Source organism: Mustela putorius, unplaced genomic scaffold, assembly GCF_011764305.1.
Source record: "Mustela putorius furo isolate JIRA1106 unplaced genomic scaffold, ASM1176430v1.1 tig00000561_pilon_pilon_pilon, whole genome shotgun sequence".
Lineage (NCBI taxonomy): Eukaryota > Metazoa > Chordata > Mammalia > Carnivora > Mustelidae > Mustela > Mustela putorius.
The window spans coordinates 270,456-294,805 of NW_025421415.1; the positions used below are offsets into that span (position 1 = coordinate 270,456).

The 24,350-nt window shown below is 37.6% G+C and overlaps 1 protein-coding gene across 3 annotated transcripts in view; it reads left to right on the plus strand.

The window, feature by feature from the left end:
• The first annotated feature begins 214 nt into the window (after nt 1-214).
• Nucleotides 215-24,350, plus strand: part of SRFBP1 (serum response factor binding protein 1) — a 72,619-nt gene continuing 48,483 nt past the window's right edge. For 2 of the 3 annotated variants that reach the window (XM_045081404.1, XM_045081405.1), the window contains exons 1-3: nt 215-407; nt 12,088-12,176; nt 13,189-13,261. In XM_045081404.1, coding sequence (XP_044937339.1) covers nt 372-407; nt 12,088-12,176; nt 13,189-13,261 — 198 coding nt within the window. In that variant the 5' untranslated portion in view covers nt 215-371. The remainder of the gene's footprint in view (nt 408-12,087; nt 12,177-13,188; nt 13,262-24,350) is intronic. The other variant, XM_045081406.1, reaches the window with a different exon arrangement.

Here is a 24,350-nt window from a genome sequence, read left to right on the forward strand (position 1 = left end):
CCTAAAAGGGCTTTCACCTCCCCACTGGCACACAAAAACATGGTCCTTACAGAGCCGGGCCACGCCTACAAACGAGTATAATAAAATCAGCATCTTAAAGAACTTCTAACGTTGGCGACAGCTACGGGGCGCCCTCCGGGCCACCTGCCCGCGCCTGGTTTCCACAGGAACGCGCAGTTCCAGCCCGTAACACTCTCCTCCGGAAGTTGTTCTCATTCACTTCCGTTCCCGATCTCCTTATTGCTCAAGCATCGGCCCGAACGCGCCGCGATTGAGTTTTGGGCCGCAAATGCTGCCGTAGAGGGGCGTGGTGACGGAGCCGCGATTTCCAGTTCACGTGCCTGCTGCCGCGGGGTCTTCTCAGACGCACCATGGCTCAGCCGGGGACTCTCAACCTCAATAACGAGGTAGGCGCCGAGGCCCGGGGGAACCTGTGGGGCTGCCCTTCAGGACCGCCACAGTGGCTTCTGCGGGTCTTTCTGACAAGCCCGTGGTGTCCTGAGGGCGAGGGTGGGGAGTGCGGCTTGGGCAGCTTCTGGGTGGGCCCGGGCGGCTTTCCCGGAACTCGGAGCCTGGCCACAGTGACTTCGCCTCAGGGCTCCCAGGTGGCTGCAGCAAAACACCTGTGTCTGGTCCTCGGGCCGCGTGAATTTTTATGTGTGGGGTGTTGGGAAGATCATGTAATCTTAATATTCAGTGCCCTCGTCTGTAGAACGAAGCTCCTCAGAGTAGCTTCTTTGCAAGGTTGTTGTGAGATTTAAGTTGATTGGACTGTGGGAAGCGTTTGCACAGTGCCAGACCGCTAATAAGCTCTCTACGCGTTTCCTGCCTGTTGTTGGTTGCCGCAGGTGAAGCGGAGGGCTTGAGAGCTCTTGACGAAGGGACTGCTCCTCTTCAGTGCGGTCGTGTCGCTTCTAAGATGGACGCCCGCGTTTCTTACTCCAGCTACTCTCCCATTTCTTTCTTCCGTGGACGCAAAGTTTTTAGAAAGAGTTGTTCATACTTATCCCTCCCTAATGCCGCTTCTCTCCTTCTTTCTTAAATTCGGTCTGAAATCAGGTGTTTCCCCTTATCACTGCTAGCAAAATGTCGGTGTCACTAGGGTACCATTTCTGCCTCTGTCCCCTTTCCACTTTGTGGTCTGTTTACGGAAGTCGTTAGACACCTGAAGACTTAAAGTAAGCGGAAAAAGCAAGAATCAGATGAGGCCCTCGCAGCTACTGCAAAGGAAGTTCTTTATCTTCTTTATTCAGTGGCTTTTCAAGTGTTTGCCATGACCAGGACATACCGTTCATGTCGTACAGGTGTGTGGAGACCTACTTTCTGTTTCCAAGCAACTGTGCTCACTTACTTGCAGTCCGTGATTTAGTGGAGGAATAGAAAGCATTCCAGACAGGGGCTGGTATAAGGCAGGAAGAGGTGGTAGGAGGAAACCCGTTGGGTGGTATAGGGTTCGATAACTCTCCATTGATGAGAACTTCTGGGATTCAGTAGAAAATGAACTAAATGGTGTTCCTGCCTTGGTGCCAAGTTAAGTAGTCTGAATTTCACTTGAAAGTGGAGTACAGAATATAGAGAACGGGGGAATTGTGAAGTTTTTTAACATACATGCGTCAACACAGACTAAGTGTGTGCTACTTCCAGAAAACATTTGGTGGGCTTTTTCTCCTTAGTTTGCCTAGAACGTAAAATACAGCTTCTTTGGAGTGAATCCTTGGGCATTCTATGAAATACGAGGGAGCGTCCTATTCAGTTTTGAAATTGCCGTGAGAGTACTAATGAGAATCCTTTAGCCCTCTTCACTTAAGGTGTTTCCTTTTTCCACTTAGCTAATTCTCAGTCCTCTTTTTAAAGCAGTTAAAATTTGATCTTTAGGAATTCCTCACAAATTCACCTCAGTCTGGGTTGCATGTCTGTTCTTTGTGCGACCACTTTCTACTTTTTTTTTTTTTAAGATTTTATTAATTTTTTTTATTTGACAGAAATCACAAGTAGGCAGAAAGGCAGTGGGGGGAGGGGCAGGCTCCCTGCTGAGCAGAGAGCCCAATGCAGGCCTTGATCCAGGGACCCTGAGATCATGACTAGAGCTGAAGGCAGAGGCTTAACCCGCTGAGCCACCCAGGCGCCCCACTTTCTACTCGTGAAACCTTTGTCAACCTCTTTCTCTCTACCAATGTATGTATCTCTCTACCAGTGTATGTGCTTCATGATCATGTTTTCTGGCGACTAGATGAGCTTATCAAATTAGGAAGCGTATATATCCCATGTTAAAGTAAATCTTACACGTTCTCATATGAAGGTGGGGGGAAAGGACAGCAAAAGTGGAAATGATGGAAGGTGTTATAATGGGAGAAAAATGTCTACAAGGGGAAAAACAAATATAGATTTGTCTACATAAAAACTGTGAAACATCCCCAAATTTTAAAAAGACAGCCAATTAGAAAGAAATATATAGCAAATATGACAGATAAGTGGCAATGCCATTACTATAAAATAGTAATTGAGAGAAACTGCCTCTTAGAACATTGGTAAAAGAAATGAATTAACAACTTCTCCCTGGGAGAAATGTATCTGCAAAAAAGTTCACATTCACTGTTTTAATGGATCCATTACTTTCTCATTATTGTTCCATCCTAGTCCAAGCTACGCCGCTCATCAGCGCTACGCTGCTGGCCTTCCAACTACTGTCCTGACTCCTCTCTCTCTCTCTCCAGTCTGATGTCCACCCTGCAGCTGGAGTTCTGTCTTCAAAAGAGAAATCTAATCTTACGACTCCCTTGCTTACAGCCTTTTTGATGGTTTCCTGTTGCTTTTGGTAAAGACCAGTCTAAACAAGGCCAGTCTCATCTCCCCCTTAAGGTATACTCCTGCTTCCCGCCCTCCCTCCCCCTTTTGATGCTCACTGGCCTTCTCCACTAGGTAGCATAGCACTGTTACACCTCCTTTGCACAAGTTCTTCCTTATACCCAGAACCCCTTTTTCTTTCAGTCCATTTCATATTTATCCTTTACTTGTTATTTTCTCAGGGAAACTGGGTTTGGCTTTCATTTTACCCCTTCTACAAGCTTCTGTAACACCTTTTACTTATTTTTAGCACTTCAAAGAGTTGCTGAGAGTATGTGTGTGGTGTGTGGATGTGAGAGATTCCGTCTTTACTCCACCTGTCTTTAAACTTTTGCTCAGTATCATATCCTCAATACTGATGTGTTCAGTGAGAAACTTGAGAAACTTTAGCCATCATTTTATGATCCTTAATAACTTAAATTAGCTCTCCTTAACTGGGATTTAGGAATTCTGGGATCCTGTAACTACCTGATACTATCTGTAAATTGGTGTTTGTGTGTGTGCCTCTTGGGGGAAAAGAATCCATAGGTTTCATCAGATCCTCAGACATTTATAAACCTCTGATATTACCTTTGGAATATTGGTACTCATTATCTGTGCTGATTTTTAATTATGACTTTTTCTTTTAAATAGTTCTGTGGCCATCTACTTTATAGCACATTTAATTTCCCAAAATGTCTGTTTTGAACATAAAAAGCCTGCCTGCACAGGCACCTATTATATTGTGCTAAATTTCAGTATCTTTTACCTTTAATATTTTTATTCTTCTCGAAAAATTTCCAAGGAGAAAACCTGACATTTATAGATGACTTCCTGATTCTAAGTTCTTAAAGTAACATTTATTCTTGAGTATATAAAATCTTACCTTTCTAATTTTGCCTTTATTTTTCTTAAAAAAAAAAAAAAAGATCATGTTTACTTCAACCTTATGATTATTTATTGCATTTTCTTATTTTGACCAGTACTTTACATGGACTTTGAAGTGAGAATATTTAACTGACTTATAGCATGTTCCCTAGTCTCAAGCATGGGATCTTGTTTATAGGTAATAATGAGTAAATAGTGTTGGGTAAATGAAACTATGGACAGCTCATCTTGAGTTACTTTATGTTCACATGGTGGAGGGAAATCTCCTAACTGTACGGTCTCTTTTTCTCCCTTGCCGTTAGAATTAGGGAAAGGATGCAGAATTGGAAACAACAGCACCATAGCATCTAGTAAATAAAGAATTTGTTAAACCAGAGCTGAATTTGCTCCAGTCATGTTTCGTTAGGCAGCAGTGAAATGCAAAATCAGCACTGGGGAGTGAACCCGTCTAAACATGTACTTTAATTCTATAGGAGGGCCCAGGACCTTTATATGAAACAGACATTGCTAATAGCAAATTACGAAGAAGCCCACTCGCTTTCCACTTTCTATAAGATAGTAAAGGTAGAATCTAAAGTGCTGGAGAGGGTCACCTGGGTGGCTCAGTGGTTAAGCCTCTGCCTTCCGCTCAGGTCATGATCTCAGGGTCCTGGAATCGAGCCCCACATCGTGCTCTCTGCTCAGCAGGGAACCTGCTTCCCCCTCACTCTCTGCCTGCCTCTCTGACTACTTGTGATCTCTGTAAAATAAATAAACAAAATCTTAAAAAATAAATAAAGTGCCAGAGAACAAAATGATTTGCCTCCACATATTGTAAAAGATAAGAATGTCAAGAACTATATTTGTGTGTGCTTTTGAAGTTACATAGCTCCTATTTCATAGTTGAGTATGTAATACTTTTTAATATTTTTTTTCCCCAAAGTAATAAATCAGGGCCTATCCATAAGAAGAGAACCATTTTCTCTTTGATTGTGAAATTATTCTGGGAAGTTTTGCTAGGTGGCAGCATATGCTCAATAATGATTAAGTTGTAGTTAATCACCAAGCATTCTAGCATTTTTTTAAAAAGATTTTATTTATTTAGTTGACAAACAGAGATCACAAGTAGGCAGAGGCAGGCAGAGAGAGAGAGGGAGAGGCAGGCTTTTCGCCAAGCAGGGAGCCCAATGTGGGGCTTGATCCCAGGACCCTGAGATCATGACCTGAGCCCAAGGCAAAGGCTTAATTCCCTGAGCCACCCAGGTGCCCCACATTCTAGCATTTTTAAATTGCTGCTCATCAAAAGTAAAAAAATATAAGTCAGCAGTAAGTTATCGTCCAAATGGCCAAATTAGAATCCTTCTCTATAATTAATACCACAATAATTAATAATAAGTAATTATACAATAATTAATTTTGTCAACTGTGATGTAGTTCAATCATATAAAAAATAATACAACAAATGTCTTTATGATCTACTTCTTGTATTTATCAAGTGTCAATATTTTGCTATATTGTAATGCTTAATTCCACCCACCTTCTCTGTCTCGGAAGTAATTCTTACTCATTCAGTGTAATTTTCTCATCCACAATTTTTTGTAATTTAGAAACATATATCAGCATTTATTATGTTATGTATGCCCATAGTATTATGCTGTATATTTTTAAATGTGCATATGTTACTGTATTAATGACAGTGTTATACCACAAGTATCATTATAAAAGTTACTTTTCAGGGCACCAGGGTAGCTCAGTCCATTAAGCTTCAGACATTGGCTTAGGTCATGATCTTAGGGTGCTGCAGTTGAGCCCCACATTGGGCTCCATCTTCAGTGGGGAGTCTGCTTGTCCCTCACATCCCTTCTCCTGCATGTGTGCATGCTCTCTCTCTCAAGTAAGTCAATAAATGAAAGCTTTAAAAAAATCCTTAAAAGTTACTTTTCACCACACAATTTTAGGGTTTACTCATGATAATACATGCATATCTCCTGCATTGATTCTAGAATACCACATTGCTTGTGCTTTATTTATATGCATTATTGTATCTCTTGTGCAGTGTTTTATAAAACTCCGCAGTGAACAGTTTTATTCATAGTCCTTCCCTGTTGCTGGAGGTATAGCTTCTGGGTGGATTCCTAGAAGTAGGAATTTTGTTAGATGTTGCCAGAGTTTCCCAGAAGGAGTATACCAATTTGTATTTCTATCAGCAGTATGTGAAGAATGCCTGTTTTGTAACAGCCTCATGGACAGAATGTTGTCTTTTTTTTTTTTTTTTTAATCGGATTGATGAGTAATAAGCAACTAGAAATTTTAATGTACTCCAAGAAACTTAGGTACACTCAGGTTTTTTTTAAAAGCACTCTGAGCTAAAGGTCTTGGAAGAATTGTTTTCTAACAACTATGGAATTTTATTTAGAGATTAATTTAAATGCATGGCAGAGTCAATGAATTACCAAAAGTGGCTATCTCGTTGACTGGCTCTTAGATAGTTAACTGTCAGTTCAAAGTAGTATTTACTTTTGCCATTGGACCATAGTTTGCTCTCAGCTTCATAGATCAGAAACTTGCCATCCTTGTCACCCCCAAAACATAGCTCATTCTTTCAAAGTCAAATTCACATTAACCATAGCTTATAAGAGACTATAAAAATGAGGAAGCTAGTTTATTAAATATATCTAATGTAACACAGTAATGCTCACATTGTAAAATATTCTTTTACTGAATACTGATCTACCTTGACTACTTGAAATGTAGAACCATAGAAAGGGGTTTTAGTTATATAGTTTGTTGTTGGGCTGTGATACATTTGTCCTCATAATTGAGTTACTCCAGTACAAACTGGATTTCTCATCTCTGAACTGGGGAACAGTTCTTACTCAAAAGGCTTGAATCAGACACTGCCAGCTTTTGCTCTTGTGACTCCCTTTCCTGTGTTTATATTGACCCTTCCCTAGATACCCACATGGTCTTTTCCCAAGCAGGTATATTAGCTTTCCACTTAATTTAGATATGATCATATTTTTGTACTGTCTACCCAAGAGGTGATCCAGGTTACATTACTGGGTTGAGATTTTACCCTTACAGAGGGCATCTGCTTATGTAGGTTCTCAATGACCCCTCACTTTCAGCACATGTGTTGTGTGTCTGCGTGTCTTTTTTTTTCTGCTCTTATAGATTAAATGCATTATTTTGCTACTTGGAAGCCCTCAGCTTGGGTTTGGCAGTCTTACTAATGACTTGAGATTTGTCCTTCATTTTCTTCTTCAAACTCTTCCCTTTCACTTTTTTTTTTTTTCATTTTGTTTGTCAGAACATTTCATTCCGTTATTATACCTCTATTTTCTCCTTGCTGTCTTTTCTCTTTCCCTCCTGCCTTCCTTCCCAGACAGTATCCTACCCTTTTCACATTTCTAACAATGGTAGTTCTCTTTGCTTTTGGTTGGGAAACCAAAGCACATTGCCCTTAAGTAGTACATTGGCTTTCTGACAGTATTGAATGTTTTAGGCCTGTTTGTTGACTTGTGGGTTTTCTGTCAACCTACTTCCTAATTCCTAAGTGCAAATGAATTTTGAATCCTAACTGAGAGGCTCTTGATAGTTTGTCAGTTTTGCAAAAATAAAGTTAAAAGCTTGAAGAAAGGTAAGTGCTTGGGATGAGCAGTTGTGAGAAAAATAAAATATTTCCATTGTTACATAAAATGAATGTACTTATTTTTCTAATATATTAAACTTAATCAAATTTTCCTACTGCCTGCACACAAATACTGGAAAAGTCAAAAAGTTGAAAAGGATTTTTTTGGTTTTGGCATGGAACTACATACATAAAGCATTCCCTTTTCTTTTAGAATTCCCTTATGCAGTAATGACAAACATAGTACTTCTTAAATTGGAATTTTAAAATTGGAGTTTAGCTTTCCCATGATTGGAATGTAACTGAGGAACAGCTCTGCTAACTGCAGTTTATTAGTTCAGTTCAGTTGACAGCACTTAACAAATATCATATCATCATCTTATGTACCTGTGGACTACAGCAATTAGAAACAGTTGCTAATATATTTTAGTGCATACTTTATAACTCACTATTAATTTATCTCATAAGTGACCCTTAGGAAAAATATGTTATAAATCCCCATTTTGCTGCATATGAAGTGTAGCAATTTTGGTACGTGGGTGGCTCAGTCAGTTAAGGTCTGTCTTCGGCTCAGGTCATGATCTTGATGTCCTAGGATTGAACCCTATGTCTGGCTCCCTGCTCAGCAGAGATCCTGCTTCTCTCCCTGCTTGTGTGTGCGGGCTCTCTCTCTCTCTCTCTCTCTCAAATAAACAAATTTTTTAAAATGTTACAGTTTGTTTGTTTTTTTCCAGTTAAAATCTAGTCTGAATGGCTTTTTATTATGCAAGTATGAATTTTTTTTCTAAACCGAACTTCAAAATAAATTCCAAACAGGTTAGTATATCTGGTAGGAAAGAAACCTGATCACTCTGCACTTTGTTAATATATTAGGCATTTGAAAAAGTGAATGAACAAGTGAGTATTACAATCTTTCTGGTCATTTATTTAACAAATACTTATTGAAAACTCATACTGTACCATCACTATGTTAGGTGTTACGATGTAATGTTGAGTAAAACCAGACACTTGACCTTCATGGGAAGAAGACACATCAGATTGTATTCAGATTACAAATAAAATGTTTAACTTAAAATAACTGTCATGACAAGTTCTAGAAGCACTCCTAAGTACTTATAAAGGGGAATTTTAACACTGTCTGAAGACAAAAGATTTCACTGAGAAATGGCATTTGATCCAAAATCAGAAGGATGAGATGAAAGAGTGGTAAAGCGCATTCCTACCAGAGAGAATAGCAAGTGTAAAGACTTGGTGGTAGGTGGAAGCATGGTGGAGATAAAGGATTAAAAGTAGGCCCATGTGGCCATCCTAAGACAAACTGCAAACAAAGAGAATTAAGTAAAGGTCTATCATCAGATCTGTGTATTAAAAAATGTATTCTAGGGCGCCTTGTGGTTCAGTTACCAAAAGTGTCTGCTTTTGGCACAGATCATAATCCTGGAGTACTGGGATTGAGTCCTGAATTGGACTCCCTGCCTACTGGGGAATCTACTTCTCTCTCTCCCTCTGGTGCGTGTATGCACACTAACTCCCTTTCTCTCCCTTTCTGTCAAATAAATAAAATCATAGGAAAAAAGTATTCTGAGTTGTGAATAACTGGTTGGAGAGGGGCAAGAATGGATGTAGACAAACCAGTTACCAGTAACTCACCCACGAGAACGAGGAGGTCAAGATAGGGGGAAAAGTGGTACAATTTGGGATATAATTGGAGGTAAAATTGACACAACTTGGTAACAGATTGATTGTGAGGGATTTAGAAAAGAAAGCTACTTAAAATGAGCCCTAGGTTTATAATTGAACAAAAGGATTGTTCTTTTCCCTGAAATATAAAACAACAAAAAAGGAATCCACTTGGGAGTGAAGAACATGGGTTCACGTGTGTGTGGTAGATGATTTTAAGCCTGCTGAAAAGGAAATACCAAGTAGACAGTTGCACATTTAGGTCTGGAGCTAAAAGAGAGTCTTAGCTGAAAGCAAGAAATTATTGAGTCATCTTGTTTAGGTGGGAAATTACAATATACACAGGTAAGATCACTTAGGTCTAAAAAGTATGTTGTGAAAAGAAGAGTTGGCTCAGGACTGCCTTTGAACTTAAAACTAGCTAGGGGTGAAGGAGTCTTCAAAGAAGAGCAAGGTAGAGTGACTAGAGAGGATGGAGGAAATCCTGGAGAGTATTCTAAGTGTTCTTTAGAAGGAGAAAGTGGTCAACAGTGTCAGATGCTGCCGAGATTGCAAGTAAAGTGAAGCCTGAAAAATTCCTGTTGGATTTGAGGTACTTTTGGAAATCATTGATGTCTTGTGTAATAGCTTTTAGTGGACTGATGAGAATGGAAATCCAACGGGATTATGTGGTAAGTAGAAATGGAGTTAGGGACTTTGAGCCTCTCTGTAAGCTTGGCTCTGAGGCAGTTGTAGAGAGAGGGTACTCCTAGTGATCTTCATAGTGAGAATGTTTGTCTTGTCTCTAGTGAAAATGAATTAAGCACGATTAAAAATCAATAGAAACAACCATGTAAAAGATCGACAGTGCAAGAGTAAAGGGGTAGTGTGTAGTAAGGGTTCTAAGAAAGCAGAAAAAGTGAGATCCAGAATACAACTAGAAGATGAATGTCACACATTGGGTAGGAGAATAGGTTAATAGAGGAGAGGAGGTGATACAAGTAAATTTGCATTCATTGTAGTGGAAAGATGATGGTTCCCCTTTGATGTTCATTTTCTCCATAAAATTGGAAAGAGAAAAGAGGAAGGTCAGGTGTTTTAGAAGGCAGGCAGAGGTTTAAAATAGTCATTGTAGAAGGAATTGGAAAAAAAAAAAAAATAGAATAGTTTTCCTAAGAGTGTATAGAAGCCCATTTCGTGTTAGTTATAATGAATTTAGTGTAGATAGAATGTCTCAAGTATTTCCCAGCTCTTGTGGGCTGCAATAAAGAACTCAGCATGAGGGGTTCCTGGGTGGCTCAGTTCGTTGGGTGGCTGATACTTGGTTTCAGCTCAGGTCATGATGTCAGGATCCTGGGATTGAGCCCCTCATCTGGCTCTGTGCTTAGCACAGAGTGTGCTTGAGGATCCTCTCTCTCCTCCTGCCCCTCCCCCTGCTGGCTTTCTCTCTAAAATAAATAAACGAATCTTTGGGGAGGGGGCAAAAAAAAAACCCCTCAGGATGATTATTTCATCCAGGATTAGCTAGAGTAATTGCTAACGGGAAGGATAGGACGGTTTAAGGTATTAGCAAGTATTGATCATGTACATAAACTGAATAAAAGGAAAATGGAAAAGAACATGACCAATCATTTGAGAGAGAGTATGGGGTCAGTGAACTATTGGCCCCAGTGAAGTAAAAAATGGTGGTGGTATATTAAGTTGAACAAGGAAATAGGCATTTTGATCTCAATGTAGACTATTTAAATTAATGGTTATAAAAATGGATCCCTTATAAGTGATAACAAGGACCACAGTGTTACCTTGGACGTGGGTGCTGAGACTGAATAGATAAGGTGATGAACACAGGACATCAACAAGTGAGGATATGATAATGGATAGGTTATATTACATGAATATTACATGGACATCTACGTCACTCACAATGGTGGGAAAAGTTAGGACGGAGGTAAATTGTAAGCCGATTGACACTATCTTCACTGAATAAGGGGGTGAAATAGACTGAGGGTAAGAGACAGGGTTATAGCCAAATGCAAGAGCCTTGAAGAAACAGGATGATGTTGATGTTGCTATTTTGGCAAGGAGAATTTGAGGGATCGTATGTGCCAGACACTCTAGCAATGCTCAGAAAAAATGATTTCGGTACCACAAGGTCCCGTCCTCAAGGAGTGCCCAGACTATAAAAAAAGATGGCTACATGAGCAGTCAGAGACTACAGTAAGATAGATACTGCCTGTAAAGTATAGTGGGAGTGTGAAGGTTGGAGGAGTTATCTCCATCTGAAGAAGTCACTGAAGACTTCTCAGGAATATCTTAATCTGAATTTTATATGGTCCTTAAAGTGGAGAAGGGGAAGAAGAACATTCCAGGAGGAAGGATGAGATATTTGATTAGTAATAGCAACAGACAAAATATAAACTCAAAATGATAGCATCCTGATGTACTAAGTACTGTTATAATATGTAGTTCTTCATCATTCGATTATTTCCATTTTTTGGACAGTCTTTCTGGGGTTTTTTGGTCTCAGAGTTCAGCACTGTTGTCTAACAGGATGATTTAAAGCATCTGTCAGTGTGCGTGCGTGTACGCATGCACCCTGGTGTTTCTCACATCTCTTTTAAAGTTAGGCTTGAAATTTATTACTAGAAACAAATGGAAGGGTTGCTGTATAAATAAGTAAAATATTATCCCTTTCACACATTTGCTTTTGGTAACGTAAACGTTCAGTAAATTCCTGCCATTATGGGTAAAGCTCTGTTTTAAATTGCAAGGGTACAAAGATGAATGTGATGCTCTCTCATCGCAGGGAATGCAATCGTTTATTATGTTCAGGCACAAAATATAAGTGCACTATTAAAATACTAATCACTGAGAATGCTGTGACCTTTTAAAAAAAATCATAGCTTGTTTCTCTTAAGTCTTCAGGCACATTTTTAGAATGTTGATTTATTCTCTTACAGAAGAAGTTTGGTTTCATCAAACTGAATATGGTTGAAAATTTGGTTAAAGTGATTAGACTTAACCTGTTAATATTAAGACTCAAAATAAAGTGATTTTCATCTCAAATTAAGAGAGAACCTTTCTAATTTTGGTTTTATTCCTCAAAGGTTGTGAAGATGAGAAAAGAAGTGAAGAGAATCCGGGTGTTGGTTATCCGAAAACTTGTCAGAAGTGTTGGCAGACTGAAGTCAAAAAAGTTAGTCACTTGAAGTCATGGTCCTATGACTAATAGAATGTCAGAAGTTGTTTTTATTCAGTATTTACAAAATCTGAGGGTGGGACCAGGAGGAATAATTATCTTACTCATATAACACTTTCTTTTTTATATGGAGAGAGGATCTGAGTGGGTTACAGTGTGCTGTGTCAGCATGTCCTTGCATAGTTTGGGCCATATTTGCTTAAAAATCACAATGATTCTGCTGTTTTTTCAGAACTCTCCTTCTGGCCTTTTCAGAATGAAAGTCCTTCAGAGTTATTTGTGTATTTTATGTTATTGGAAGTTATTTTAAGATGTTGAAAATACTGTAATAAATCTAGTAATACCTTGAATAAGTTAGAAAGATTTTATATCAGTTTATTCCTTAAATTGCTAATTCATTGGAAATCTTCATTACCTTGTGGAAGTGTTTATGAAAACATTATGTTCCATCTATTTTTAATAATATTTTGTAATTTCCTTATCACTAGGATTAGAGTAAGCATGTTGTAGCAACACTTTCAGCATACTTAGTTTTCACATATATTTTGTTCCTGATTAATTTCTTGTTCTATCATAAATAACCTTTCTCTCTTATATAATCGGATATTTCTTTTTAGGTATTCCTTTAGTTCCAGAGAACAAAATTTTATTTAATAAAATTACATCTGACCTTTAACTATAGCTTATGAAGTTACATTAAATGCAGTGTGCCATTAAGCAGTTGATTAAAATCTATTATTTGGCTATCCATTAAGGGATTTGAAGGCCTGCTGTGTCTCAGTAGTAATCATCATTAATATAATGCCAGGTAATGCTTCTGTGTGCCAAAAACTTGGGTTTGTTGATGGAATTGGTGTTGGACAGTGGGGTTGTTCAAGGCAGTGCAGGATGACAGTGTTTGTTATTTACACATTATGCTTTTCTAAAAGAAAGGAAGAGACTTTTAATTATGATTGGACTCTAAAATACATGCTTTTCCTGGCTGTATATTTTCATGTATTTTTTACAGGGGTACCGAAGATGCACTGTTAAAAAACCAGAGGCGGGCACAACGACTGCTTGAAGAAATTCATGCTATGAAGGTAGGCCTTGTGTGGGTGTGTATACATAGGTGTGTTTCCGTGTCTCCTCTCAGCTGTGTGTGTGTGTGGTGTTAGTTATTTGAATATTATTGCCTGTGTGTGTGTGTGTGTGTGGTGTTAGTTATTTGAATATTATTGCCAGTTGACTAAGATTTAATTTTATGGATCTGTTTGGTGAAGAATGTAGCACATTTAGAAAATTGTAATGTGTTTAAGCTTGCATTTTTTTCTATGTCTTTTACTGAATTTGTTGAAGCTCTAGAATAATTTACATGGAAACTATGCCAAACTAAACTCATCTGTGTTTAATAATGCCTCATGCCTGAGATTTTTATTTTTACTCTAACTTCATACATAAAAAGTCTACGTTAAGTTCGAGAATGAAAGTGTTCTTACTATTTGGTAATGCGGACGGTGATATTGGTGGCTGACATCATGCTTTTCCTACTGCCAACTCAATAAATTTTTGTGTGGTGGTGTCAGAGTTTTATTCAGCTCTGTAGTAACTTGAAATAAAATTAGTGCTGGACCAAAAAGATCCATATTTTTGTTTCTTTCAGCCAGACTCTTCACTAGCATAATTTTTAGGTCTTCTCACTGCTCTTACTTTGTGGAAACTTTCATTTACCAAATGACATACTATTAAATGTCTGGGAGACTGTTTTATTGCAGAACTTAAAAACAACATTTGGTACCAGCAATTACCTTAATTGCAGGGTCATTTTGCATGTATGTTTAACTATTACATTTTGGTATAACTTCCAAGTTTTGAGATAGATAAAAGGGCAAGAGAATTCCCTAACAATATTTTAATTGAGTTAGATCATCAAAGCTTTTCACCATTTTTTTCCTTTGGAAGGGATGATAGTGTTTTATAGGACAAAGTTATCACAGTTAATCTGAGTAGAAATAGAGGTGGACATGATTCTTTGTGTGAGTTTTTTGTTGCGTCTTTTTGTTTTATGTTCCCAGGTCTGCAAAATTCACAGAATCCATTCAATGTATCTTTTCTTTCTCAAAGATTTAATCCCCCTTTTATCTAGTCATTCGGTCAAAATATTTGTGAGTCTTTATTATTGTTTGTGTCAGTATGGATCACACATAATGTGGGCTTTTTCATGTACCTTTTTTTTCTGTGAAATTCCTCTGAGAAATACAGTCTTTATAGAGATTTCTGTTTTGAGTGCAGCACAGAGGTAGAAAATTACGATTTATCCCATTTTTTCTTTCACTTTCTCTTAACCAAGGTCTGTCCTTAATTACATTCCTTACCTAAATTTTTCCCTGTAATTTCTTCTGAATAGTCATTTTTGCAGCCCTAAATTATTCATATGCTTTGAACTACTGTGTAACTGCTGATTTTCTCTTACCCTAGAAAGGATATATTATATACAATAAGCCTATATACAAAGAGTTTGAAGTTAAAATATATTTATTACCTTTCTATAGCTCTTTATAGTGAATTTAATTTAATTCGAAAGAAAGTCCTGTTTGATCTGTATGTGAAAGTTGTTTTCTCTTATTCTTAAACCTCATCAGCAACAGGAAAGCAGGCTGAATGATAATTAAAGTTTATAGGTTCACAAGATTGCAGTGTTGTGACCTTGTTTGTTTGTTTTCCTAGTTTACTATGATTATTTAAGACCATTATGGGATTATTGCCTCATAGAAAGCTAAAATTTGTAACCTGTATATTCCTTGCATTTAAAATTAATAGTATATATATACATATATATACTTTGAATTCTTTTTAGTAGTGATGTAGATTGGATACTTTTATATCAACTTCTTTCATAGTGCTATTTAAAAACTGGATTACATTTAAATGTAAAAGCCAGAATAAAAAGTATACTAAAAAGACTGTACACTTTTCTTACATTTGAAATTTTATTTCTCATTCATGATTCTTTTACAAAATTAAGCTACTTTTCTAGAAGAATCAAATGCATAGAGGATTTTTGAAAATTGAAAGGTCATTTGTAATTTCTTAATGAAGTGTTCATCATCTGCATGGGAGTATCAAAGAAATAGTCACAAACAGAGCAGTCTCAAATAAATTTGGAGAAGAACCTCTACTTATTTGTTTTTCCAGATGATTTTTTTCTTTGGCCCATATACCACTAGATTTTTACAGAGTTGTTCATGACATATTGTCCTATACTTGTTTTCTGTGATAATAGGGTATTTTGTTGCAAGCTGACTTCCTCAAGAAAAACCTGAGATATTTTTAGAAATGGGAGTTGGTGTTTTCTGACCAAGAAAAAAAATGCCCTGATCTTTACGATACTATAAAATCATAGGTTCTAATTTTATAGACTGTAATGTATGAATACCAAGTCTTTGCTGCCTTTTCTAATAGTATTCATGCTTTTTACTTTGATGTTAGTATAAATACTGTCTTCCTAAACAGTTCTTTTTTCTTTGGAAATTAATGTAGCTTATCAACTTTTACTGATTCCTTTTAGCTACAGAAGGAGATGGTAAAATTGAGACATACACAGAAGTCAATCTAAATGTTTAAGAAATTCCTTCTTAAATAGTAAATAAAATGACTGACTTTTAGTAAGCATTTACTATGTGCCAGGTAGTATATTGTGTGTTTTATATTCACGATCTTGGGAAGTTGGTATCATTCTTGTCCCAATCTTAGAAAATACGAAAATACAAAAACAGAAATACAAAATACAAATACGAATTAGAAACTTCTTAGAGAAGTCAAACAGCTTTCCCAAGGTCAGATAGTTACTGGGTGGTGGGCTTCCAAATAGATTATGAAGTGAATGTAACTAACTACTTAATTGTGCTGCTTCAGTAAGGAAGAATTTCCTAAAATGTACCTAGATTCTAGTGTCCTAGAGATTGGATGAGAGAATATAATAATAAACAGGATACTTGTCCTACAGGGGACAAAGGCCTAGAGAGTTACAACACGTTTTCAAATTCTTGAATTCCTCGCAACTAAGTATATTCAGTTACCTCTCTCTGCTTGCTTTTCCTTACTTATTCCTCACCGAGGCTATTACTCTTCCATATGTTGGTTTTCCTGTGCACTGAGAGTGTATGGGTTCTGTGAGACCTTGCTCTGCTTGCTACCCTTACATCTCTATTTTAAATCTTCCTAATTTTGTTTCCATTTTCCTTTCTTTTGATGTGCTCAGATCTCCTACTCAAAGCGAACTTTGAGCTTGCGTCAGCTGTTAGGATTGTCTGCTCTCAGCCCCTCCATAACCTATTTCTAAGTAGTTCGCATTAGTGGAGTACAAATAGGAAAAACGGTTTAGTTTATGATAATATTTATATCCCGACATTTGAATTTCACCCCAACTCTGTAAATTACACAGATTCTTATTTCACATGACATGTTTAGAAGAGTTCTGGGCTGCATATAACCACTGGGTTATATGTTTATCATCATATATTTTCATATATTAATTAACATTTTATGCATTTCTGGTTGTATTTGCTTTTTAAAAATTTGCTGAGAAATTTCTCTGTAATTTCATATACTTTTGGTTGTTTTCTCCTACGAATTCCATAGGGTAAAAGGTGCCTTATTTTTCCTGGAAGGATACTGTGCTAGTTAGTTGTATCAAATTTACGTTAGTTCACTTATCCTGCTAAACTAACAGTATGAAGTTCGTCCTAGATCATAATTGTTTTTGACAGTTTCATCTTTTGCCTGTATGCCAATACAAAAAAACAAATTAGACACATATTAGAGATCTTACCTACAGTCCAGCTTTGCTGATAGTTTCAGGGCTCTGCTATGAAATGCACGTGAAGCAAGGAGAGAGATCCAGGAATCTGGGTGATTCCACATGTCCTTTTTACATCAGACTGGCACTTTCTGGGCAAGAGTAAATGATTAGGTCTCTAAATGAGGAAGTGTAGTTATTTTCATAGCAAATTGCATTTAGGTTTTGAAACTTCTCGGTTCTGTTCCCCAGGGTTAGATGGCTTAAATGATTTTCTCCGGTGGGTCATGCCTCATAAGTCTGCAGATTTTTAAGTTTGTTTATTGTAGGCATCCTTACAAGGGACAGCTTCCTAAGAGCATTTTTCAGATAAGGACTTTCCTCCTAATAAAAATCATTAGTCGGTTCACCAGGAGGACCAGTTAACAACATATATATATATATATATATATTTTTTTTTAAAGATTTCATTTATTTATTTGACACAGAGAGAGTTCGCAAGTAGGCAGAGAGGCAGGCAGAGAGAGGGGGGAAGCAGGCTCCCTGCTGAGCAGAGAGCCCAATGCAGGGCTTGACCCCAGGATCCTGAGATCATGACCTGTGCCGAAGGCAGAGGTTTTAACCCACTAAGCCACCCAGGTGCCCCAAGATTTGTATTTTTAATATAGCATATACTTTCCAAGTTTTATGGTTGTTGCTGGGGCAAGTGAGGGACAATGGGGTTAATTGTATGATCTGTTAGTATCTTAGTCTCTCATACCCAGAAAACAAAGTGTGCAAAGTTGGAATCAACTGCATGTAGCCAAGAAAAGAGGCCTGACCACCCCAAGACACTGTAGATTTAGATCTTAGCAAGATGAAGAAGAATAAGTCAAAGAGATTGAAAAAGTGTAGCCAGAAGAAGAAAAAGAGCCAAGTGTAATGTCTAGGAAACCAAGAGACTGTTTCAAGAAGGGAGTGACGAACTAGGTGGCTTTGGTGGTGGTAGTGTTTTCAAAGGTAGCAGTATTATTTTCAATGGGCAAACCCCTTTCTTTGATCATAATGATTGATGGCTTTTTAAAGTTGTAGTTCCTCTGTGCCCTCGCCTTATGTGCTGAAAGGACCAAAATGGTTTTTGTTCTTATGCATTTGATCCTAAGCATGTCTTCCCTCTTCCCCATCCCCATCCTGTTTCTTATCACTAAGAAGGTGTCTGACAAACGCTGAAGGCTCAATTTGTTTCAAAGTCCCGTTTTCTTTCTTCGTCTCTAAAACCTAGAAGCTGCAGACAGTGGTCCAAGTACAGAAGAGGTGTAATATTTCTCTTACTCGTCTAGTACGCAGATTCCATAAGCATATGTGCATTGTGATCTTTTATGGCTGTAGGATCATCAAGAATCCATACTATGACTTACAAGTCCCTTTCATAAATCTCTACTCTTTATTTAGATTATTTTTCTCTAGTGCATTCAAGAAATCAAGTAGTAAATAATTAATTGAAACCTTTAAGTTATCTTTAAAGATGCCCAGTAGAAACTCAGCATGGTATTTTTACCAAGAGGGTAAAAAACAAGTAATGCCCTTCTCTGGAAGAGTGGAGTCATCGAGGTACCCAGGAGGGTGGTACCACCTGCATGACTATTGAATTTTTTTCCTTTATTTCTACTTGTCCTATCACATTTTCTCTTCTCTTTTCTCTCCCTTTTCACTTTTCTCTACTGTAGTTACTGGTAATACCTATTTTGGTGGATACTTTATTAAATTAAATTAAATTATTTATTTATTAAATAATTATTAAATTAATAGCTCATACAACAGGTGAAGGGATAGACTGAGCAATGTAAAAATCACTGGCCCTTAGACTAAGATGAATCTAAAAAATCTATCTTGTTGGAGAGAACGTCCTGACATGGCAGGCAGTCTTACTCACTGTTGGTGGGCATAAAAGGTCAAATGCCCTTTGACGCAGACATTTGACAAAATGTCTAATGTGTTTACTCTGTCTTTTAATTGCAAAGCTACAGTTGACAAGTTTTTATATATTATTATAATATTACTTACACTTCCTAAATTCTTACTTTACTAAATTGCCAGCTACTTATTTATTTTGTATTTTTGGTAGAGTAAGGCCCTTCTAGACATTTACCCTTTTAGCATCTAACCTTTAGTAATGTTAATAATTGTTTTCAATACGATCTTCCTTGTATTTTGGTATTTTAAGAGTGAGATGTGGTGAAACTCTCTAAGGTTTAAGTCTTCGTTTCTTTGGAAACTAAACCTAGACTGATATTTTTATTCTTACTGGTCGCTGGGGGAGGGGGGGGTGTAGGGGACAGGGCTGGTTTTTCCTTTCCCCTTCTATTCAAGGCCAATCCCTCTTGATTTGCCATGTTCCTTTCTTTTGTCTCTTTTATTACTTATGCCTTATCTCACTGATAGCTTCAGACTTTTTCTTAATGTGGGTGTTCCTCAGCTGATAAACTTGTTTAGTTTGTGCCTGAACACCCATTATCCTCCTTTAACTGACTCTCACTGTCTCCTTTTCCTTACTGGAATAGCTTCTTTGTTCCTAATAGTATAGCCACTGCGATCTTGACTTCCTCATTTGCCATTCCGTTCCCAAGGCCGAGTTTAGCTCCTCCCTATCTGTTCATCAATATCCTTGAATAGGATTAACTCTGACCTGTACCTGTACGCTGGTGTTCCCCTTCAGTTAGTTCTTTAGCTTCTCACACTGTACTCTCCATTCTGGCCACTCAAAGTTTAACTACTATCACTATTCTGGACACTGTAATCTCTCTCTGAGGCAGATCTTTCCCATAAGATGTGCTCTCTTAGATTTAGCTCCACTTATGTGTTTGCACGTGCACCTGAAACTGAACATTTTTACCTGACTCACTCAGCTAAGCTGCAGAGGACTGTAGGGTTTCTTAGGTCTAAGTGCAGGACCTCAGTTTAACCTTGCCTGCAGATGGTCAGGATGTAGAGAGCTCTCAGAAACTTAGCTGGTTCGCTTAGGTTCCTTCTTGTTCCTTTTCTCTTCATTTTGTGCTCCTCTCTGCTTTTCTTCAGTTTCCACCCCAGCCCCTCTTCTCCCTCTCTTTCTCTCCAGCTCCCCAGACAGCTTTCACTCCCTAGATGTGTCCAGGGCCACTTTACAGTGGCAGCCTTGACTCTGTAATTCTTGCATCTTCTGTTCAAGGGAAGAACCTGTGCTGGTTGAAGTCCTCAGCCCGTCCTGGATTAATGTCCATCACTGGTCTACCACCTGGGGCGCTGGCTGTATGGTACAATAGAGAAGAGATAGTGAACGAGCAGTTATTCTGAAAGATACCAGTATCTGAGTATTGGCCCTAACATTTTATAACTCACCACGACCCTCTTTTTCGCATGGTCTTTTCTTCTCTTCCTGGTTTTGGTTTTGACACTATTTATCTAGTTTCCTAACCCAGAAAACTAGGAATCACTTTGCATTCCCTTCTTCCTTAGCTACCTGCTACTCCAAAATTTTGTTTGCCAAGTCTATTAATTCTTTCTTCTAAATATGTAATCACGTATAGTATAGGTGCTGTTTCTTTTTAACATGCATCTGATCAGGAATCCCTCTGGCATGGCATACAAAGCCCTGTGTGATCTGTACTCTGGCTCCTCCCCTCTACTTCTCTCTTCCATCAACCACATACTTTCTGTGCCAGCTATACTGAACCCCAGACATATCAACCTATTTCCTGCCTCCTTGCTGTTGATCAGGCTTTTTATATATGTCTGTCACCTGAACAAAGACTTACTCTTTACTTCAAAAACCCTTATAAGTTACTTGCTTTTGGAAACTTTCCCTCATACCATCACTCTGACCCCAGACTTGTTCTCCGCCTCCTCTGAGCAGTCCCTTACCTTGCATCAATTTCTTCTGTCATATAGCAGTCTCCTTTCATGCCATTCCTTCCTACTATTTAGACCTTCTTTAGAAAATTGGTGGTTTTACTCAAGTCTCTGTCCCCGGCACTTAGTAATGTGTCAGGTACATAGTGGATGTTGTCTAGCTAGCTGACTGAGTGAATTTTAAGCAATTTTTATTTTGTTTTATTTTTTACTTTTATTGGCCTTATTTAGAAGAACAAGGTTGTGGGGCACCTGGGTGGCTCAGTCGGTTAAACTTCTGTCTTCAGCTCAGGTCATGATCCCAGGGACCTGGGATTGAGTCCCACATGGGCAAAGCCTGCTTTTCCCTCTCTCTCTGCCTACTGCTCCCCCTGCTTGTGTGCTCCCTCTCTTTCTCTCAAATAAATAAATAAAATATTAAAAAAAAAAAAAAAAAAAAGAATGTCGAGGTTGCTCTGCATCTCCACAGATAAGTAGACTACTGACCCGTGACTGACTGAGGAGAGTCTAAAACCAGTCATCGTTTTTTAATGTTAAATGTCAGCAACTGAAGATGAATAGGCTCTTCATTTCACACTCACCTTAGCCATTGCTCTTAGACCATTTGCCTTCTAATTTACTTTTTTTAAAGGCAGAACTCTTACTGCTTCTAAAGCAGAGTAGGATGCCCGATTTAATATAGCCTTCTGTACTCAACTTTTGACATTTGAAATGATAAACAGGAAGTCCTAGCAGTATTTTAGAAGATCAGTATATACTGCTCTCCTCACACTCATGAAACAGCATTTAGAAACAGATCATCACATAGGAATTTCAGTTTGCTTCCCAGCATGTGGTTTCTGTGGCTTTAAGCCAGCATTCTGAATAAGTTATATTCCTGAAGCCCTTAACGGTATTGCATTATTAAGCTGTGTTGATATGAAGATATTTTATCAAGTCTCTGGTAGCCTTAAAATACTTGCATCTATTCAGTAAGAGCATTTGTGGCAGATGAAAGTAGTACCCATCCTCGCTTTGAACCTGTGTGCTTCTGTGTGAAAACAAAGGATGAGTTAGAGGTCCTGGTTGGCCCAAGTGATGAAAATAGGACTAGCATTTACTGATTCATTACATACACAATAAAAAAACTGACTTTGGAATTGCTTCAGTTGAGATCAGCCTAGTTCAAAGAGAAGTGAATGTGTAAACAAGATTGAGGGGTAGGAAGTAAAAAAAGAGTATCACATGGCCTTTTAAAAAATATTTTGTATTTCTTTTTGTATTGTTTTTATTTAATTTTTTAAGTTTTGTAATTCTGGAAATTTGAACTTAAACCTTGGCAGAACATTCCTACTAACTGTGAAAGTACCCAAAGCCCTTTTCAACTATTAATTTTAAAAATTTGGACAGCCAATACCACTATCATAATTCCAGTACAAAATAATGTGGTGTTTGAGAAAAGAGGCAAATATTACAACATACTTTGTTGGAGATCCACAATGGGAGAGAACAGGCCCTAGGGAAAACAGCAATAACAACAGTAAATAACTGGTCTTGCAAAATAGGATTTTCTTTTTTATTTAACTGAATGTCCTGAATTTTGGTTAAATGGAGACAAATTACATTGAAACGTTTGCAGTTATTAACTTGAACACATAGCCTACATTATTAGATTCCTGTTGTAATGGAATCCATGTATGCTTTCTGTTCTTTCCTGTATGTTGGAATAGCTAGTATTAGTGTTTAGGCTACTCAAAGAATTATTTCTTGATAACAAAGCTTAACAATTTCTGTTAAGGCTCAGTATATTAAAATAGAACTCGTGGGTTTGGGTTTAGTAACCAGTAAAAATTATTCTACCATTCATCAAAATCTACAACAGCATCCTAGTTTATCCGTGGTCTTCTTAAAATCCATAAGCTTTTCAACCAGAAAAGAAAAACAAGAAGTTAGAAGTGAAAAAAAAAAAAATTAGGAATTTCCAGAACAGCTATTATAAATTATTACATGCTCAGGTTAGTTAAATACATTTTAATTTAGAACTTTACTGCTATGTATATAGATAAATCAGTTTCTCCTGTCAGGGAACATACTGTTCTGTGGGAAACAAACAAGCATATGAATCTATTTAGGATACATCCTATACCAGTATTATAACCACATAGTGGTAGAAACCCAGGACGGGATCAGTTAGTATAATTACTTATAGGACTTAAGGAAGACCTTAGTGAATGGGGGATACTGAATTGCGGCTCTAGAAATAGATATGATTCTGCTTTGGAAAAGGCAGTCTCTGTAAAGAGAGCACACCAAGAACAAAGCATACAGGTCTGAAAGTACGTAGTGTGATTGGGAAGGAGAGCTCAATTCTCTTTTCTTTTATGGTATATAGCACATTGAACTGTGATTATTTCTTTATATGTCACCTTTTTTGAGAATATGTTATTACCCAGTGCTAGTGCATTAATTGGCAAAAAGCAGACATTCAGCTAATATTTCCTTGGTGAATTAATAGCCTGGGTGGAGTATGAATGGAATCACAAACAGTTGACGATAGTGATCAAATGGTAAATGAAATTAGACTTGAAAGCCTTTTAGGAAGTGTAAATGTTCAAAGGTTTTTCAGTCATCATATTTGTTTTCTGGCAAGGTAAATCTGAAGGACTGTGGAAGATTGATTTAGAGGGGAAAAGGCAAGATAACTAGATAGGAAGCAGTGACTGACTTAATTTTTTCCTGCACGTTTATTAAACTTGTCTCTATGGCAGGTCGTATACCATATGTCTCGTTGTTCCTGCTCTGCAAAAATCTGACAGTATCAGAGAAAGAAGCTGGTACACACAGTTTTAAAAAGAAACTGGTTTTAAGCTAGTAATCAGGGAAGGTTTCCTGGGAAGAGTGACCAGTTTAATTAAAAATATTAATGTTATTTACCAAATTGAGTATTTCCTCTTTATTTTCTAGTTGTATTCCAGTTAGATAGCAGGATACAAGGCAACAACTTCACATCCCAGACTTACATATTATTTCTAGCCCAAGGAAATTCAACCTCATATCTTAGAACACTGCTGCTCATAAACAACTTAATTAATAATCTTAGTGGTTGTTGAGCGCCTCCTCTGTGCCAGACACTCTGTTGCAGCCTACTCATATTCTTCCTAATCTGCATAGGAGCTCTCCAAGGTTCCTCTTTAGCTGCGTTTTACTGATGTGTAAACTGGGAGTTTAAGGGATAATGGCTTTGCTTAAAGTCACATACCCTTGATCGATAAAACCAGAATTTAGTGCAAATCTATCTGAATCAGTGGTCCATATTCTTTACTAACCTTAACCCCTTTAAGTATTAAATGTATAATTTTATCAAGAATAACTGGGTATTATGAAGAACGGTGCTTTTGCATTATAATTTTAATTATCACTATTAATAGAAAAGCCAAAACAGTGATCAAATAACCTATCACCATTGCTTCTTGGGGAAAAAAGTAGAATCTGTTCATAATTTGACATAATTAGAGTAGTTGGGTCTTTCTAAAAGATAAGAGTGCCTTATT